At 40.2% G+C, this 20668-nt stretch overlaps 1 protein-coding gene across 1 annotated transcript in view; it reads left to right on the top strand.

Moving 5' to 3' along the window:
- PLEKHM3 (pleckstrin homology domain containing M3) overlaps positions 1-20668 on the top strand; it is a 169474-nt gene that overhangs the window by 41222 nt on the left and 107584 nt on the right. The window contains exon 3 of the mRNA XM_006921397.3: positions 3417-4352. Coding sequence (XP_006921459.1) covers positions 3417-4352 — 936 coding nt within the window. The remainder of the gene's footprint in view (positions 1-3416; positions 4353-20668) is intronic.

Raw genomic sequence — 20668 nt, 5'->3', positions numbered from 1 at the left:
TTTTTTTTTTTTTAAGTTCTTATTTGTTAGAGGTACATCCTGAAGTATTTATGGTAGAAATGATAAAATATCTGCAATTTGCTTTCAAATATTCCAGCAAAACAACAACAGTAAAAAGCACGAGTTGGAGTGGGATGGGAGAGATGAAACAATAGCAGAAACGATGGTTTTTGAAGGTGAGGGATGATTCCACAGGGATGTTCATTTTACTCTTCTACATGCTTCTGAGTGTATTTGAAATTTTTCATAACAAAATGTTATAAGGCCAAGCTAAGGGGTTTGACTTTACTGTGTAGCACTAGGAAACTTGTGAAGGATTTTGGCCTAAGGAGGGGGCATGGAAAGGGCTATGAGTGACCCAGAAAGGTTTATCTGGTAATAGTGTGTGACATGGCCGGCAGGAAGACTAGAAGTGGGAGCCCATTTAAGACCTTGATTAAGGTGGTGACTATAAGAATGGAAGCTTTTTTGAGAACAAATAGAGGAAATAATGGCAAAAAGAGGAACTCTTTGGTGTGTGAGCAGTACGGAAGTGAATCAGGTACACGATGGAGAAAATGCCTTTCTTCCTCTTTAGTTAGTAACAGTTATTGTCCTTAAACCACTGCACAGGGTACAATGGGATGAAGAAGAGAGGGAAAAAGGATCTTCATTGAGGAGGAACTGAACTAGGTCTTCAAGCAGGCCAAAGTGAAAAGCGATGGGGAAACAAAGACTTCTGTGTTTTTTTCTTTTTTCTTTTTCATGAGGAATTACTGTCTTGTGGTTTCAGTATGAAATTTATAGGCACAGTGATTCATTTTGATCATCTTTCTCTATTTGATTGAGGAAATCATGATAATCTTTGTCAGTGGTCCCATGTGAATCACTTATGATATCGGTTAAGACAGATATTATATTTATTTGTAAAAGTGAACACTTCACAATAATGTGTATGGGTTAATTAAATGAATTGATATGGTCTGGGGAAACAAAAGTTATAAATTAATGAAAGCTTAGATTTAAATTATAACTTCTGATTTGTCAATAGAAAAAATGTTAAAAATAAACTTCAGATCCAGTGGAAAGTAGCAGTTGTCAGAGATTAAAGAGAAATGGTAGTTCTCTAGTTCCCTACAAAGATAATTAATATATCACTCGCCAAATAGTACTAAGATCTGACATAAACAAACCCTCTGGAGGGGAATATGCACCTCAGAGAACAGTTTTCTGATCACATTTGCTTTCTTTGTCTTGATTCTTCTTTTTCAAGAATTACACGAAGTGCAGTCTACGAATATGGTCCATTTCCAAGACAAACACGCCTCGTTTCTGTCTCACTTTAACATACCTACTTAGAGAGGGCTGAGCTGAGGTGGGGGAAAATATTGAAACACAACAATTTTTTTTTTTACCCTTATTCTGCATCAAGAAGGTGAGGAAATTTTCACGACTCCCTCTTATCTACCACCCTAGGTTTTATAGTGAGGTTTTAGTCAGGTTTGCTGCTAAAACCTGGACCCAATTAAGGTAGAATTTTTAATTCATGGTAGCTGTTGTAAAAAGCTCTCAGGGAGGAAAGAAAAGGAGAGAAAAATTTCTAGCTAAAAGCAAGAGAGGTGTTTTTTTTTTACTCAGGGACACATAGCTGAGCCGCTGGGTCATGGAAGGGATGGGGATGGAGGGATGCACGGTTACAAGTCTTATTGTGCGAAAGGTTGAACTATCATTGGAGCGTGATGGAAATGAGAGGGGGAAAGGCGGCAGCAGTGTCTCTAACAGCACTGCCTCCCTTATTACATTATCAGAAAAGAAAGATAACCTGAGAATAGGCATCCATTATCTCTTTCTACAAAGGGATTAGTGTGGGTTGCAAGAAATTAATGGCTTTTGAGTTACCACAGAAATACTAATGAATGTCAGGACTAGAAATGTAAAGCAGGTAAAATTGGCTTTCCTCTGCCTCATTTCTCTCCTTTTCTCTTTTGGTTTGCTATTTTAAGATCTAGGTCTGTGTTACCCTTTTTTTCTTCAGCCAAGATCAGAAATCATACCCTTTGGGAGTATGATTTATCTCCTTTAGGGGATGACTCAATTAGCTTATGACTGTCTCCAATGTGTGTCAGCACAAAGAGACCGAGAAACATCTCCGAAATGAAAATCTCTACCAGGGAGGACTGTTTCCTCTTACATGGTTGTCGTTTTCATGCCCAATAATAGTATCAAGAAATCTCTCAAGTGATATCCCCTTTTATTGAAATGCTAAACTCGTATATATTGTAGCTAGTCATTGATCAAAGATGGTATAAGCAGATAAAATGGAGGGGAAGGGTAAGCATTATACGTACTATATGCTGAGCATTGTGCTAGAAGCTATATTTCTAATTCAACATGTACCAGACATTGCATTACGTGCTGCGATATAACGATGAAAAGACAGACCTCATCCCTGTGCTCAGGGGAGCAGTAGGAAGGACAGACTTAAAAAACAAACAAACAAAAAAAATGAACAAACAAAAACTTCAAAATGTATTTTATTTGTTTTGATATTTAAATAAGTGATTATAATACAGCTTGATAAGAGCCCATCAAAGAGGAATAATATAGTAGGGATACCTGATTCCGACCCAGGGATATGTGTATGCGGGCAAGGGGGTAGAAGTTGGTGGGGGGCGGTTAGGACAAACCCCCTTTCTGGTAGAGGGGCTAGCCGAGGAAAGGATGAAGTGTGTGGAAGCTGGTGGAAGCGGTGGGAAGGAGCACGGCAAGCGAAGGGAACAGCACACTCAGGCTCAGGCTCTATCTAAGCAGAGACCTAAAAAGTGAGCTTGAGTGAAGTCTAGAGAACTGGTTATAAAACAGGAGGCTCATCAATGGGCCTTGAAGTCTAATTTGGGTGTCTGAGAAAACGGAGTCTGCGAGCAGCACACTTCCTGCTCTGTCGTTTTTATTGATCCTTCTTGGCTTCACCACCCTAAAGAAAAAATGAGTAGTATTAGCTGAGAGTTAGGTCAAGTGGCAGGAGGAACTTTCTGTCTTGTGCATTTGGTGCTCTGTAAGAACCTTACTTAGAAAACAAGATATCCTAGCAAAGAGCAGTTTCATAGGCCCATGAGGCATAGTCACAGTTGTTCTAATATTTCTGTTTTTCACAGACCTCTGCATGTCACATTGACATTGCTTCCCTCCCCAATACTTACTCTTGTACTCGTAATCCTACCGTGGTTAAGTTTTTTAGACCTGAGATTTTCCCCAATTACATCTTGTCAAGTAGATAATATCTTGGAATTTACTACTAATACTGTGTGTAGTTTAAACCAGACGGATGTCAACCCCTGATCTGTTTGGTTTCTTGCACCTGTCTTTTCATCTCATTCGATTTGTGCATTTTAATGAATTAATACATAGCTTCATTGTTTTTGTTTCTTTCCTTCTAGAACACAAGCAGGCGTTCCCAAACATTCTGAAGAAGGGTTACCTGGAGATTAGGAAGGACCATGACAGTTGCTGGCAAAGCTGTTATGCAGAACTCTCACCCTACAATTTATACTTCTACAGCCTCGACAGCAGCGGGAATCAAAACCTCTATGCCACGTACCAGCTTTTGCATTTCCAGAGCATATCTGTTCTGGGCAACCTTGAGGCCAGGCTGGTAGATACTGTTCTGTATGACAACACTCAGCTGCAGCTAAAGGCAGAGTCCCCATGGGAGGCCTTGGACTGGGGGCAGAAGCTCTGGGAAGGCGTGCACGCCGCTGTGCCTGGTTACATGGGACAGCAGGATGAGCTGGCAAACTCACCAGGGCTTGGTTATCATGTTGACTGTACACAGAATCATTGTTTACAGAAGAAATCTAGCGAGCTGCTCGCACCGTCCCCTGTCTTGGACAGCCCCAAACAGTACCAAAATATACTCAAGTCAGGGACGCTCTACAGGCTAACTGTCCAGAACAACTGGAAGGCATTTACGTTTGTGCTGAGCAGGGCCTACCTTATGGCCTTTCATCCCGGCAAGCTAGATGAGGACCCCCTGCTAAGCTACAATGTGGACGTGTGTCTGGCTGTCCAGATGGACAACCTGGACGGCTGTGACTCTTGCTTTCAAGTTATTTTCCCCCAAGATGTCCTTCGCCTCCGTTCAGAGACCCGACAGAAGGCTCAGGAGTGGATGGAGGCTCTGAAAACAGCGGCCAACGTGGCGAGGAGTTCAGAGCAAAACCTGCAAGTCACACTGAGGAACAAGCCCAAGGATCAGGTGGGTGGGCACGAACTCAGGAAGAACAAACGCCAGTCCGTGACCACCAGCTTCCTCAGCATTCTGACAACTTTGTCTTTGGAACGAGGACTCACTGCTCAGAGTTTCAAATGTGCAGGTATGAAGCAAATTTTCAGTCTAAAGCTCATCAAAGAACAATCTGAATCCCACAATCGGAATTCACTTTAAAAATCCCCTCAATAGGCCAGTCACAGCTCCTTGTTTAAAAAGCATCGCTCCTTCAAGGAGTTTGCTATGTTAAAACATCTGTTTATCTTCATGCCATGCTGGTGAAGTAAGTAGAAACAGAGATGGTAGACCCCACTGAATCAAAATGACTTGGCAGAAGCATTACCAGACCAGACTCTAGGCTTCCTGAATCTGCTCTGATTGTTTCCTCTGCCTTCTTAAAGGTCAGTGTGAATGCGGATGTCACAGATTGTCTCATAAGAGACATTCAGGCCCAAAGCTGACTGCTAACATCCTTAGGCAAGGAAAATGTCCACGGTAACTGTCATTGATCATGACCTTCTCCAGTCCTATTGAGGTAGAATCTAAAAAGTCAGCCTTGACAGAAATGTGGAGGTGGCTAAGATGATTAAGCAGATGACCTCTGAGTCACGATGGGCCTATGCCTCATTCTGGGGAAGCCTGGGGCTTCTGGAACTGCTATGAAAGGGTGAGACACAAAGTGGAGTTCAAGGCCAATCATTTGTTATTTCTTAAAACCCTATTATTGCTTCTCCCCCCACTCCCCATCCAGTATATCTACTATAAACAAAATCAAATTATTTCCCTTTCACTAAACCCCACTATTTGGGACAAGAAATTTACCACAAAGGCAGCTTTAATTGGAAGCCTGATTTGGAAGATTTTAATGCAAGTATTTCAGATTTAAGTGTATTGTTTAAAAATATACAAGCAGCTCACAATCAACTAAGACCAAATTTAAAATTTTGTGCTTGTTCTTGCATCCAAAGCCAAATAGTGGTGGCACACTGAACCCCCCTCCCCTCCCCATTTTGAATTTAGGTTAGTTAAAAAATAATTTACCTAAGGGTGGGGGCGGGGAGGAGCAAGGGAATTACTCATGCTTTGCTTGGAGGGCCTCAGTGACTGTGAAGCAGAAACCTGCGGGTGCGGGGATAGGGGGGAGGAGACCAGAAGCACCAAGCTGGCAAAGAAGCCACACTAGGGGATGTGGGTGCATCTGCAGGCAAGAAAGGCCTTGTCTTAAGTCAGCCAGCTACTTTTGGAAAATGGTTTTGAAATAAGGAGACACTGGTTTTAGTGCAGACATTTAGAAATAATTGACATTTCAGTATTATACTAGTAGATAAAGTATATTTCAAAGTTTATCTGTTATTTTCTTAAAACTCTATTACTGGTTCTCTCCTCTACTCCCCATTCCTCTCACCTTCCCCAAAGCAGTAAACTAGAAAGAAAAGAACCCTCACTAGATAGAAAAGAATATCTCCAAGTTCGGGCATTCAACAGTAATTTATTGAGTGCTTGCTCTGTGGGCATTCTGGAATTATTTAGATTGTTGATATTATCAACACATCTCTAGTGTTATTGGAATCAGAGATAACAGCTCAGCTTAGTTCTCATGGTAGAGACTGGAGTAGCTGAATTGGGAAACTTTCTAGTAAAAGGGGAAGAAAAACCTCAGGTGTTACACAAAGATTGTCACCTAATTGTCACCTAATTCACCTTCCTCTCATAAGTTTGCTTCCAGATGGAGTTTGCACCGTTCTGTGCTGCAGTAGGAGCCTTCCTAGCACTCAGACAGAGGAAGGAGAAATACAAGTAGTGGGTACCATTCAGCAGGCCCCCTGCATCTGGCAGTTGGAGAAATGAAAACAGGAAAAAGATAGAGAAAGGTGAATGAGTAGAAGAGGCAGGGAGAAGGAAGCTGAGTAGAAAAGAATAGGAAGAGGATTACATAATAGACAGGGATAGAACTTTCGGGCAGCTGCTTTCGGTTCCATGTGTTAGAGTTGCCTTCCTTTGTTGCCTAAATCTGGTGCTCACTAAATTTGGCTGGTTGGAGAATAAGTTAGGGACGTGTGGTAACAGGGCATCCAGGAGACAGGGGCAATGTAGTCTAAAACTCATTTGCTCTGCTCGGCTTGTACCTTCATGCTTTGGTTTGGAGTTAATGGGGCACTGGTCAGTTTTTAATTTGGGGCGGGGAGAAGTCACACCTAATTTGTGTAGTATGGCCAATTCCAAAGTTGAAAATTTTAATTTCATTTCAATGCTCCCTCTTATATCGGAAACTGCTACGTCAATTGTTTTGTGATACGTGTGGTTTACCAGGTTCACGAGGAATACTGGTTTCCTGCCATAGGCAGGAATACTTTATCTCCTGTAGGGGGCAGAGTCTCAAAAGAAAAAGGCAGAAGAACTTGTTAAGCAAAACCTGAATGTTTTTTAAATTACTTGGGAGGCTGTTTATTATATCAAAGATTATTATAGCAGATGGAACTTTAAAAAATTGATCTGTGTTTCTCACAAACACAGTTAACCTAAACCAGCTGCATCTTCGTTTAGTATTTGTGTCCCCTAACTTTGCATCCTCATAAAAAACACATTTGGTGAAAAAGCTGGTTGCGTAGCATGTTTACCTTCTAGAAGGCCAAAAAGTCCAGTAAATTGTTTTTGGTTGAGTCTTGGCTTTATCTTTTATTTTAAGGAGAAGCTAATTCACAATATTTTATGGTTTTAGTGAGCCTCTTTAGACTGTAAGTTTTTATGTCCACTTAGTCCCCCTTTAAGTTTTTTGATGAATAAACTTTAAAAGTGAGAGATTGCACTGAGTAGCTCTTTATTAATGATGTCATTCAGTTGCTATTCAGTGGAGCCACAAATGTTGGCTTTTAAATCTACAAAATAGTGCAGTTAGCTTTATTGCACTAAATTCTTTCTGTAGGTGAAGAATTTTCTGTATCTTTCTTTGAAGCTTAAAGAGCCCCTTCAGAGAAAATGGACCACGACCATCCAAAAATGCCTGAGATTATGGTTTTGAAAATACCATGCTTATGTATAACTGTATAGTTCTTAACATGTGCTTGAACTTTTTGTAGTTGTATTTGATTATGTGTAGTTTGTTCCATGGCTTCCTCTCCAGCCTCATGGCTGTCTTATGCTTGGGAAGCCTCAGCCAAGATGGTGTTCTTGCTATTCTGGAACCTACCTTGGTCATTGCAGCCTCCGGGGCCTTTACACTTGCTGTTTCTTCTTCCCGAATCATGCCTTTGAAAATTAAGTTCTTCCATTCATTCTACCATTTATTGTGTCCTGAGTTTCTAACCATGTGCCTGAAAATTGGGTACACCTGGACAAGTCAGTGTCCCAAGAAAGCAGACATGATACCTGCTCTCGTGGAGCTTGCAGTTCACCAGGGAAAACAGACATTAATCAGGTAATCACGTTATGACTGCCAAATGGCAACTGCGACGAAGCTGTAGAGGTGAGGCACATACATGGGATTAGAGAACCATTAGAGGTGGTGCCAAGTGGAACTATATGAAATTGCAGATATTTGGTCATTTCTGACCTACAGAAAAAGGACAGTTTGATAAAATCAAACTTAATGTCTAACCCTAAAGCCACAGAAGGTTCCTGAGCAGAGGAGCATGTGACTAAAGTAGTTAAGAACAGTTCATTTGGTGGTGCTTTAGTACAGCTTTCCAGAAACACCTCTGTAGCAGAAAATGAGATATGCTTCTTTAATGAAAGTACTGATTGGAATTCAAAAATTATGTTTGCATTGGGGAATCTATGGTATTAAAATATTAATGCTAAAACAAGTGATTATGCAACTTATTAAAATACTTATGAAGTAAGTATGTACCAGTAAGTGGTTTTAAGTTAGGTTGTTCACCAAATGCTGTATAAATAAGATTATAAGGCAGCAGCTCTGTTTTCTTCAGGCATTAGACATATGTACATACCTATTTCCTCTCAGTAGATAACATGGTTTTCTTGGCACTAGTACACACAGATATTTTTCCTGTAATTTCCCTGAGATCAAGAAACCTAGCAATTGAGTACAGTACTATAATAAAAGGGTCCAGGGCCTTGTTTATAGTTGCAACAAGACATGCAAAGCTCACCTTTTAAAGCATTCCTTTTGTTACTGCTTTGTAATCTGGCAGTGGAATTGGATGGCCCACTGTGGGACAACGTTCCTGATTCTGAACTGACATTGAAAATGTTAACAGAAGAGACAGCAAGAAAAACAGTGAGCCAAAGGGATCCCCTCTACCATTTTCATACTGTCAGTTTTTATGGTTTTACTCCTTTGGCTGCTGTTTAACCTCTTGGGACTGCTGTTGGTAATTACATCTCTCTGGCATTAAGAGCTTTTTGCTTTCCTTTTTTCCCCCCAGCCCTTGGGAGGAGTAAACCCAAGGTGGGGGTGGTGGGGGGTTCTGTGAATTCTTCAGCCATTTAGTGCAAATTCCTGTAATTACCGGCATTGTGTCCTCTCTGAATGGCACATAATACAGCAGAAGCCATTCCTAATTGAGACCTTACAGGAGGTACAAATCCTCTCTTTGTTCAGCCTGACAAATTAGTGCCAGAAAGTGGCAGGGTCCGAGTGGGAATCAAAGGCAAGAAACACAAAGATGGAACTTAAGGCTACAGTAATAACCCTCTCTTGTCCTGAAGGGAAAAAAGGAATGACCAATGAAAAATGAAGGTTTTTTTTTTTTTTGTTATAAATTCCCTTGACATGACAGCACCTCGGGGCTGCTCTATTTATTTAGCAAAAGTGATTAAATAGTAATACAACAGGGCTGCGCATTGTTTCCCTGGGTGCCCCCACCTCACAGACCCCTGCTGCCTCGGCTAATTGATTGACAATGAACCTCTGATACAGAAGTATGTTGTTAGGACCTGAGCTGGGGGGAGCATTTTTTTCCCCTCTGTGTGTTGGGGAGTGGGGGGAGAGAGAGAGATTTTATTTTTGTTTGAATTGTCCTCTAGTTTTTCTTTGCAACCCCTCTCCTCTTTTTCCCTTCTCCCCTTTGCTTCCCCTCGCTGCCCCCCAAAGCTTTTCAACGCTTGCTCCCAGCTAACATTCACAAACAGGTAGAGAGGAATTAGTATTGTAGTGCAGGCTTTTGACAAGTTTATCTTTGGAGCAAACTTCCTCCTCTCCCCTGCTCTACTTAAGGCAGAACAGCAATGTGAGGAGAAAGGGGAAGGGGGCTGATTATTGGTGCTTTAAGGTCAGAAAAGTGTTTTTCTTTAGTTTCTCATTTGTGGGAATGGATGTCTGAAACTAATCTTTGAACTAAGATTTTTCTCAAAATCCTTATTCAACTTTTTAAAAATCTGCACTAATAACATTTACGTGTGTGTGGGGGGGGTTGTTTTGGAGTTAGAAATAGAAATTTTAATTATTTAGTCTCTCCTCAGTACCTGAGACATGGGCATTGATTATTTGAGGACTGAATCTGGCTGCTTGTGGTGTAACAGTACCCCGAAGATGCTGTAAGATGTGGGAAGATGACAAAGCCCTCCAGGCAAGATAATTAATAGCCCCTGGTTATATATGCCCAACTAGCTAAACCGAAGCTAAAGCCCTAATTTAACTCTGTTACAGCTGCAAAAACAAATCATTTCAAGCCCCTATGAAAGCAAAATATATTAAACAAACAGTATCGACCTTGTTAATACCACATGGCATTTCATGTGATAAATGAGGGCGTCTTTCTGGCAAAGGCCTGTTTTATGACATTGTTTAGACATAAAGGATACCTTTACCCTGGTAATACAAGCATCCCTGATAGAAAGTATAGAGTGGTTAATTATTCATTAAATAGCTGCCTGTCTGGAAGTAATATTTCTGAGTTGGGCATAGTTAGTTACTTATTGGCCTCAGAGTAAATCATGCAGAATAGCAATTCTTAAGAAAAAGAGAAATTGAATGTGAGAGCTGATTATGCGTGTGAGTCTAAGTAAAGAAAAATCTGTAGGTTTTTAAGTGCCAAGGAAGGAAGTTATATATTATGCTCTTGAAAACAAAAAAGGTCTAATATAGCCAAAATTTGTTTGATTTCTGTGTAAAAAATCAGGGGTTCCTCTAGTAGCCAAAGTGCTAGATCTCCTAAGGAAACAAGAGACAGAAATAAAAAGAAATGAACTTTTCCTGATATCTCTAGGTCATTTCTTTACTACTGTTTTTAAATTTGTCTCCCTTGCTAGGAGTGGTAGTAAGGTGAAGAAAATATGAGTTAAGGAATAGGCAGGTAGCCAATTGGAAGAGAAGAAGACAATGAAAGAGAACTTAGATATGCTCCCAAAACATATCAACAGCTTAGATAAATGAGAATTGTTTAGCCCAGTGTTCCCTTCTTACCTTGTGTTGTCTAAGTCATTTTGTTTTTTAGTGTGTTGGATTGTTGCTTTCCAGAGGAGTAATCTAGTTTGTGTGTATGTATGTCCTAAAGGGCTAAGTTTTGTTTCCCCAACCTTGAATATGACCATGGAGGGGTTGCTGATAATAAAATCCTTAAGTGGAGTCTGGTGGATGGTTCATTTCAACAAACATTTATTAAACCCCTCATAGATGCCACACGCATGCTCTGCCAGGCACCTTGGGACATGCAAGTAGGGTGAGGTGCAGGCTGTGCTCTTCAAAGATTTATAGAATTCCCTCCAAGAGGGTCTGGAGGCTTGAAAGGAGTGACCCGGAGAATGAGACTAGGAGATAAGGGGTTAAGCCATCATAGCCACTGGCTTAGAGACCAATACATCCTGTCTCTGCTTATGTCAGAGAATCCCTGTTGTAAAGAATTTGAAAGCTGAAGCGCTAAGGGGGTATCTCTCTCCACTTCCCCTTTTTAAACTTCATCCTTCTATTTCCTACAGAATTAAACTCAAGGAAAATCTCTTTGGCTTTTACTACCCATCTATGAAGGATAAAACTTGACTTTCTATTGTGTGCTCATATAGTAGGTGCTATGGAAGATATAACAGAAACATAGATATGGTCTGGACTCCAGGACTTTATAGTCTGGTTGAGGATGCACAAAAGAAAGCAAGGGATTACAAGACAGGTCAGGTCCATGCTATATAGCACTTAATGTTCAGAAAAGCATTTGGCAAAACCCTCAAAACAGAAACCTGAGTTATCAGAAATTACAGTTATGTCATTTTGTGAATGATTGGCAGCTTTACCCAAGGATCGTTGACTAATGGATCCCTTTCAGCCTAGCAGATTGTCAGTAAAAATACATGATGATAATGAGAAGCAGCATAATTTAGTAATTAAGATCAAGCACTCTGGAATCAGACTGGCTGGGTTTCCAGATGTGCTATTCATTAACTGTATGACCCTGGGTAAATTACTTAATCTCTCTGTATCTCTATTTTTTAATCTCGGATATGCGGAAGTAATCACATCTACCTCATAAGTTTGTAGTGACAATAAAATTAGTTAAAAGAGCTTGGAACTGTGCTGGGCACATAGTAAGTGCTATGTAAGGATTAGCTATTTTTGTTATTTGCCCAGATAGGACAATAATTACCTTGATAAAGATATCATAGGCATCCTTATCAAATTTGTAGCTCTCACAAAGCTAGATTGGACAACTAATAGGCTGAATCCAGGTTCTGAAACACAGCTAGAGGAATGGGCCAAGCAAGATATGACTTAGTAGGAAGAAATATAGTCCTGTACTTCTAGTCAGAAAATTAACTGAGGCAGCAGGGAAGCCAGAATCTGTGCTGCTGTGGCCACATCGAAAGCATGCATAAAACAGGTCTAGAAAGAAGAGATCATATTCTCCTGGCCACACCTGGAGATTTCGGCTATGGATGCTGCTCTTGAAGAGCAACCACATCTATTGACATCTGATAGGATACTGAGGGTACTAAATACCATGCCATGCAAATGTGACCTAGACTAAGGAGGGACACAGTGTTGTCTGTATATTCGAAGGCTGCCACCAAGAAGAGAAAATAGGCTTATTTTGTGTAAATCCGTTGGACCAAGGTAACAGAAACATCCAGAATGGACTGGATTTCCCTTATTTAAGAAGATTCAATGGCTCTGGGTGAAAATAAGTAGTGTCAACAGCCCTGGCTCATGAAACTGGAAGAACTAGAATTTTGAACTCAAGTCAAGTAACTTAACTTATTTGAGCTACGACGTTCTCATCTGTAAGATGAAGAGATTTATTAATTCAGCCCATCTTCAAATGTTTATTGAAGACAGACTAGGTCCTAAGCACTGTGCCTGATATATAGTGAACAAGATAATCCCGTTACCCGTCCTCACAGAAATTGAAAATTGGAAGCCAGACAATTAAATAAGTGATTATAGCACACAGTTGAACTTGACGGTCTTTGAGTTTCCTTCCAACACTTCCCTCTGTCTGGAATAATTTAGAAGGACCAGCCTTGCACTACATGGTCCCTTTTATCTCTAATTCTGTGATTCTTTGAATGTCTATAGAAGATTAGAGAAAATTAGGTTAATGTGGTCCTCCATTTAAACCTCATTTAATGAGTAATACCTCTTTCCTTTGGGTAAGAGATTTTAAACCCACAGAAATATCGCTTGAGTGAGAAGACAAGAGATGGGAATCTTTTTCCTGGCTCTTTAGATAAATTGCTATTAGATAAATTGCTTTTTACCCTTTTTTGCAGTCTTAACTTTCTAGGTCCAGGAAATAATTTTAAATAAAAATAAATGTGTATTAAAATATGAATACACACTGAACTAGTAAATGACTATGGAAGAAGAAGAAGGTTTTATAATTTGGGTTTTGAACTATTTCACATTCTAAAATTCAGAGAGATTTGATCACTTATATATGTAGGCCGTTTGATTTTATAGGATATAAATTTGCTTTTTTGATTTATTCCTGGTGTTCTCATCATAGAAGTCACATGTTGGTCTTTGATATGTTTCAGAAGAATAAAATCATTTTGAATTTCAGAAGATTTAGATCTTTTGATAGACCTTCCTGAACTTCATAGGCCATAGCTGTGCTATCTTTTTTTTTTTTTTTAAGCTGTTAAGCTGTTCATTTCTCCCAGTCTTTGTTGCTATACTTTGGTCTGGAAAGTTCTTGTCCCTTTTTGTAGCTTCCTTTATGGTTGACATTGTTCTCATCATGTGTTCATTTCCAGCCAAACTTCTAAAGGAAGTGTTAATGTACTATTGGACTCTACAGTTGAGTTAAAAGTTTCTCTTAATCGACCTTCCATTATGAGAGAAATTGATGTAGGTGTGGTTTTAGGATAGACCTGGGGTATCCTGCCTCAGGGTAGGTCAATATTCTTCTTAATTTCTAGCTAAGTTCCTTGAAAAACTAAGGTTTTCATGGGCTCATCTAAGAGTAAGAGCTATTTGAGAGGTTTTCTAAAATCTATTATACGGCCTAAAAGCAGAGACATATTTAAGTAAAAACTTGCCATTTTAAAATATATCTCTAAATAAGGAAATCTAAAACATAGTAATACCAATTTATTTCTTGAGTTCATATTTTCATCTAGTCATTCATTCAACAAACATGGGCCACATACAGTCCCAGAAATTGAGGTGTTGGGGTAAACTAAAAGTTAATTTTAGCAGTAGAAAATATAACTGTATGCTGGTCTTTATACCTTGAAATATGTTAACATAGAAAATGTTTTAATTAGATAACATTAATAAAAAACAAAGAGCATTAAACTCCTTTACGTGTTTCAGATGAAAAATGGAGCAGGCCTGCAAAGTAATGAGCCCTGATCAGGGGTGACTGGCAATGTTCTAGGTATAGTTTTGTACTTTACTTTATTAAAGACTTCCGGTGTGAAAAATCCTTTATACACGGAAAGACTTCTTTCCAAGCCTTCCTTGACTACCTTACCCCCACCCTATTCTAATTCCCCAGATAGGATTGAGCATTCCTCCTGCGGGACCCTACTTCCACTGTCCTGGACCCCTGTCATGGGCCCATGATTTGTGTCTAACTTTTTTGAGGGTAGGATGCCAGCATCTCTCAATGTGGTTGGAACACCACTTGCATTAGCATCCTGAGGGTGATATGGGGAGTGATGGCTGGACTCTTCCCTGTCGAAGTCAGGATCTCTGCTATCTGGCCTGGAGATTTTAACAGACTTTACAGTTGATTTGATTGCAGTCAAAGTTTAAGAAACCACCAGCCTAGCCTATAGAATGTTCTTAGTGAATGAATCAAGCCATACTTCATTTTTCTCTGGGTTATATAAGCACATTTCCTTCAACTGTTTCTCCTACATATGTCCAATATTTTAACCACTGAGGCATCAATCTGCTGATAATCTCCAGGTTTCCATGTCTTTCTTACACTCTGGAAGCTACAATGATGTCCTTATAGGGTTCTACCCAGTGGTGAATACAAACGAAAGAAGAGATTAGTTCAAGACCTTTACTCATATTCTGACTTCTTTTTTAATACATCCTAATGTTATGCCTAGTTTTTATTTTATACTTGATAAGCATATGTAGTATTTCACTTCCTTTGCTGCCAGTTGGGCCATCTTTCCCCACGAAAACTACAGTGGCCTTCTAACCAGTCTTTCTGCTTCTATTCTCACTTTTCCCAAACCTCGTCTTAATTGCAACAAGTGTGATCTTATTAAAACTCAGATTGACCCTGATAGATAGACCTTTCTTTATAGTTCTTCAGTGGCTTCCCACTCCTTTTGGCATGAAGACCAGCATCCCTAGGGTGACCTTCACATGATTTGGCTCTTGCCCACCTCCTCACTTTCAACTCTTGCCTTCTGGTCACTCTCTCCCACACACTGAGTTCCAGCCACACCGACTTCACTCTGTTCCTCAAATGCACCACTTCCTTCCCACGCACCTCAGAGCCTTCTCTTGTGCAGTTGCCTTTTCCTGGAATATTGCCACCCTCTCCACTACCCCCAACTCATTCTTCAAGTCACTACTTAAATATCACTTTCTCAGAAACACCTTCTCCAACCAATCCCCTAGGCTGACTTAGGGCCTATTTAGTTCCCTCTGCTGTAATGCTGGATTAGTACCTCTTACTCTAGTACTTGTCATAATTGAGATTATATTGTCATTTGTGTAATCGTTTATTTAATGTCTGTTTCCTCCACTTAACTGCAAATGCCATATTGGAAAGGGTTATGTTGTCTTCTTCATCTGTCTCCCTAGCTCTATACCTGGCACATTAAATATTTCTAATCATCTTCTATTGTGAACCCTCCCTCGCACCATCTTTTCTAGGAATCCTAGGTTGGAGTCATCTGCAGATATAATTAACATGTTCTCTACCCAATCATCTAGATTGTTTAAAATATTAATAAATGATAGACTAAAAACTTACCCTTTTGGCAAATCAGTTATGATTGCGAAGGTGTCCAGGGACTTTTTTATTTATTTAAATTTTTGACTCCGTAATTTTGACTACTTTTAGAGCCTTTATTATACTGGTAGGAGGGATAAGTATGCAGCATTTCCAAACTTACTTGACTCTGTGTTTGCAGGACAAGGATTCCTCAAACACAGAGTGCAAACCCCTGCTCTGGGCACTGTACCTTCAGAATTTCCCTCATTCGCACATATTGTGTTTCAGTTCCAATTGGTGTACTGCAATTCAGCCCTGGCATTAACTACCCACAGTTAGTGCAAACCCCATGTGTTAAGGGCTTGATCCTCCACAAGACTACCCTTCACTGCAGATGCCAGCTACAAGTTCCAGGGATCCCCAGGCCACCTGTACTCTGGCTACAAATTTGGGGATTCCCTCAGGTCGGTAATTTGCTAGAATGACTTAAAACCCAGGAAGGTACTATGCTCACAATTATAGTTTTATTAGAAAAGATACAAACCAATAAGAACCAAATGAAGAGGCTCAGAAGGCAAAGTCAGGGAGGGCTCCAAATGCAGGATTCTGTGCCCTCTCCCTGTGGAATCAGGGCATGTCACCCTCCCAGCGCATCGATGTGTTCATCAACCAAGAAGTTTCACAGAGCTTCAGCATCCAGAATTTTTATATAGGCATGCTTGATTGAGTCATTGACCTTGTGATTGAACTTATTCTCCAGCCCCCATTCCCTTCCCAGAGGTCAGACTTACTAAAAGTCTCAACCCTCTAATCATGTGGTTGGTCCTTCTGGTTACCACCCCCAATCCTGAAGCTACTTAGTGGTCCACCATGAGTCACCTCATTAGCAGAAACTCAGTTGTGATCCAAGAGGCCCATGAATAATGAGGACACTTGTATCACTCAGGAAATTCCAAAGGTTTAGAAGCTCCCTGCCAGGAACCAGAGAGAAAGACCAGACAGTTCTATATTATACAACACAACAGGGCATTAAGCAGGTCATTTTCATAGCAAAAATGGTAGCTAGATGAAAGGATGAGTGGTTGTTCCCAGAGCATGAGGAAGCCTCAGCCTATTCACCTTGTTCCCTCGTGCACCCACCTGAGGAGGGATTTCTGGTGGTGTCTTCCTGGGACCAAGCAGCTTCAGAAGCATTCGAGAAACTGGCCAACTCTGGGCTGCCCTGCCTGGTTACAGCCCTCCCAGAGCCCCAGCTGAGGTGGTGGGAGGATGTACACAACCAGTGACTTTGTCATCCCCATTCTCTAACCCAGATACCACTCTCAAATCTTGACTTAAAATAATGTTTCCTTTTTTAAAGAATATTATACATGTGCAAAATTCATTTTATTAGCTTTCACTGAAAATAATTTAGTGTGTGCTACAGTGGTCTCTAACTTTTTTGGCACCAGGGACCCGTGCTCCTATGAGAATCTAATGCCTGATGATCTGAAGTGGAGCTGAGGTGGTGATGCTAGCACTGGAGAGCGGCTGCAAATACAAATGAAGCTTTGCTCACTCCCCAGCCGCTCACTTCCTGCTGTGTGGCCTGGTTCATAAGAGGCCACAGACCTGTGCCAGTCCACGGTGCAGGGGTTGGGAACCCCTGCTATATAGAAGGGAATTGGGATTCTAAAACCAAAGACATTCAGGCTTGTATCAATTTCCAAAAAACTGAAAATCACATTCTTTTATTTCCCCCCAGCTTTGAGTCATAATTGACAACACTGTGTAAGTTTAAGGTGTATATTGTGATGATTTAATATGTGTATATATTTGATATGTGTATATATGTGTATATATTTGATATGTGTATATATGTGTATGATTGCCATATTAAGGTTAGCTAAGACATCCGTCACCTCACATAGTAAACATTTTTTGTTTTTGTGGGAATATTTAAGGTCTATTCTCTTATCAACTTTCAAGTATACAATACAGTTGTTAACTATAGTCACCATGCTGTACATTAGAACCCCAGAACTTAATCATCTTTTTTCCCAGCTTTATTGAGATATAATTAACATATAACACTGTGTACATTTAAGGTGTACAGTGTGATGATTTGATATACATATATACTTCAAAATGATAGCACAAGGAGGTTAGTTAACACCTAAGAAACTTTTAGGTATACAATATAATATCGTTTACTATAGTCACCATGCTGAAAAGCATATTCTAACCAAGAATGAACCAATATACCAAGGGTTATGTCTTGCTAATTTTTTTCCAGTAAAGTAAATCATGGGGCTGAACCAAAAGCCTTGCTGAGAATCACTTCCCCTTCAAATCACCAGGCCTGTTCCTCTGACACAGAAGATAGACTTAGTTTGAAAGTCTTGGCGTCTTTCTCCATCTTTACCAATAAAGATGCTCTTCTCAGCTCCCAGAGTTTTAGAGACCAGACGAAATAATAGGTACACATGATTTGGTGGCTGGGAAGCATCTAGACTCAGTGGGATAAGTAATGAATGGGGAGCACAAGAGCTTGATTTTTTGTTTATAGCCCTGCTTCTCATTTATTATATAGCCTCGAGCCAGCCTTTTCCGTCTTGTGGGTCAGCATCTTTGACACTATAACTTGAGGGAAGATAAAGCTGCCTTGACTATGTACAATTCAAATGTTACAAAAATATCAACCAAACCAAAAGTGTCAAATCTTAATTTAGTAATATTGTACATCACTGCATTTTCCCCCCAGAAAATTTAAGAGATTCCCCAAGTGATCTCTTAAATGAACGGAAGTCTAACTGTGGCTTGACAATGGATGGGAAACCTTTACGAAAATGATGTTTCTCATCCATGGTAGGATAAGGAATTTTAATTGAGTGAAAGGTGCCCCATCATGTGAAGGGTGTCCTGGCAGCCCCACGAGCCCAACTTCCCCATATGATCCTCATCCAATGTCCTTCACTCACCCACAGGCATGTTCTGATTGCCTGATAGCCGTCCCCTTTCCTCCCCACTCCTGTTATTGGATGCTGTCTGCCTGAGCCATCATCCTTTTAGGGGCTTTACAGGGTTAAAAATCATAGTCTTCATTCCAGGGCTCAGGAAGATGGAGATCACAATATCCACATGCATTGCTTATACATCATATGTATTATTACATAATGGGCCCTTAAATTTGATAGGCTTATTCACGTGGTCACAGCCAGGGCTCCTAAGGCCATGCCACCCTGCCACAGCTGAGCATGCCAGGGGGCCTTCTTCTAAACTCACTTCTCCATCTATGAGGAAGGCTGGAGAAGCAGTGGGGAGAGAAGCTAAGAATATTACTCTAGGAAATTCCTTTCCAATGGCAATATGAGGACCAGGAAGTGGGAGTTTCCCACCCACCAACTTGAAATACCCTAGTACGAGTAGCCTATCTTCAAATACTAAACATATGGTTGAAAGATTAGCTTTAGAGGTAGTCACAAACCTGTGTTTTTAGAGAGACAGAAATGCGTGGAAAGCAGGCCAAAGAAGACATAGGGGAAAAGAATAAAGGAATGAAGTAGACCAAAGCAGTCCCTACATCTCCTAGAACATAAAGAATTTGATTTGAGGTGAAAATGAAGAAATTCAAGCATGGATTTGAAGGAAGCTGATGAAAGTGGTTTTTTTCACTTTGAGACTATTTCCAGTACTACTCAGATCCACTCTCAGGACTTTAATTTTATCAAATTGTTGTCATTACTAAAATAGCTCTAGAAGAAATTACTCTAAGAGATGCTGTTACGGTTTTTTCAGAGGTTTTTAGCAAAGAAAAGGAATGGTTGTGTTTTAAAGATACTGTAAAGTTCAAAGAGATGAGACTCGCAAAATATAAGGAAAGAGAAACAGGCATTAAGAGTGAGGAGTGACGTGAAAGAGAGGGGAGAGGGGACCCAGGTGGGACAGTGTATGCGACAGAAGCTATAGACTGGAAGAGGCTGATGTATGTATGTATGTAGAGACTTCCATGTACCACATGCTAAAAGGAAACATAAATTCCAGAAACAGAAACAGAAAAGAAAGGCAGGTTGCTTTTCGAGTATACCAAAAAGATAATCTGAAATTCTAAGCCAGTAAGAGGTTATTGACCTTTTGAAGGAAGAGATGAAACTGGGGAATCACAAAAAGAATTAGTGGTGGTTTAATATAATGTTAAATGCCAGGTAAAATCGGCAGAAAGGACATAATTGAGACAGACAGTGGATTCTCTGTGAGGAAAAAGGGTTCAGAGGAGGGACTAGGGTGAGATAACTGAGGTACTAACTTTAGGCACAAAATTCAAGGGAATGCCCAAAAAAACCTCAATCATCAAGATAAATAATATTTTAATGTAACATGATTGATTTAAAATGAAATACCAAAAATTCACAAAGAAAAAATATAAAATTTTAAATAGAGTTAAGACCAGTATGACTGATTTTTTCTTTTGCCTGAGGCTCTAATATGATTCAGAGGAACATTTCAGCAAGTTTCTTTGGTAAGATGTCTTCCCCAAAGCTTTCAGTGTATAAGTTCCAAGCAGCCCGGCCTTGCACTTGCCTTGTTACAAGGCTGCTGATGTCGACCTTCCCTCCTTGCCTTGGATTTCAGGGGTACCACGTGAGGAATCCTGGTACTCCCATGTTGAAAAGAGAACTGATAGAGATAAGCTGTGACACAGAAGCATTTTTTTGACCACCGGCAGCTTTCGTGTCTAAAATGATCAGCTTATTTCAGCCTCTTCTGTTTCCACAGTTGTTTTTCAAGTAAGAGTTATTGGTAGGCATATGTTTCACCAGAAGGATTAATTTGTAAAGGAAGGAGCCCCAAGCTTGGTGCAGGTGTTACCCTCAGATAGTCTAGTAGGTGGTGGCGCAGTGTGGACAAGGCCTCCCTTTGATGGCACCTCTAAACTAACCTAGCAGCATGAATCGTTTTCTTTAAATGAGAAAGTAGAGCTGGTGAAAGGGCTTTTTCTCCTCCCTATCATAGATGGTTTACCATCGCTTGCAGAGAAGTGATTAAGTAAGGACAGTACTCGGATCTTCTAGGTCAAATTTTTTTAACTCTATTTTTTAATTTAATACTTCAAAAAACAGCATCTTCTCCTCCCAAACACCTGCCC

The sequence above is a fragment of the Pteropus alecto genome, unplaced genomic scaffold, assembly GCF_000325575.1.
Source record: "Pteropus alecto unplaced genomic scaffold, ASM32557v1 scaffold3, whole genome shotgun sequence".
In the NCBI taxonomy this organism is placed as follows: Eukaryota; Metazoa; Chordata; class Mammalia; order Chiroptera; family Pteropodidae; genus Pteropus; species Pteropus alecto.
This window is presented reverse-complemented; position numbering and strand designations above follow the sequence as displayed.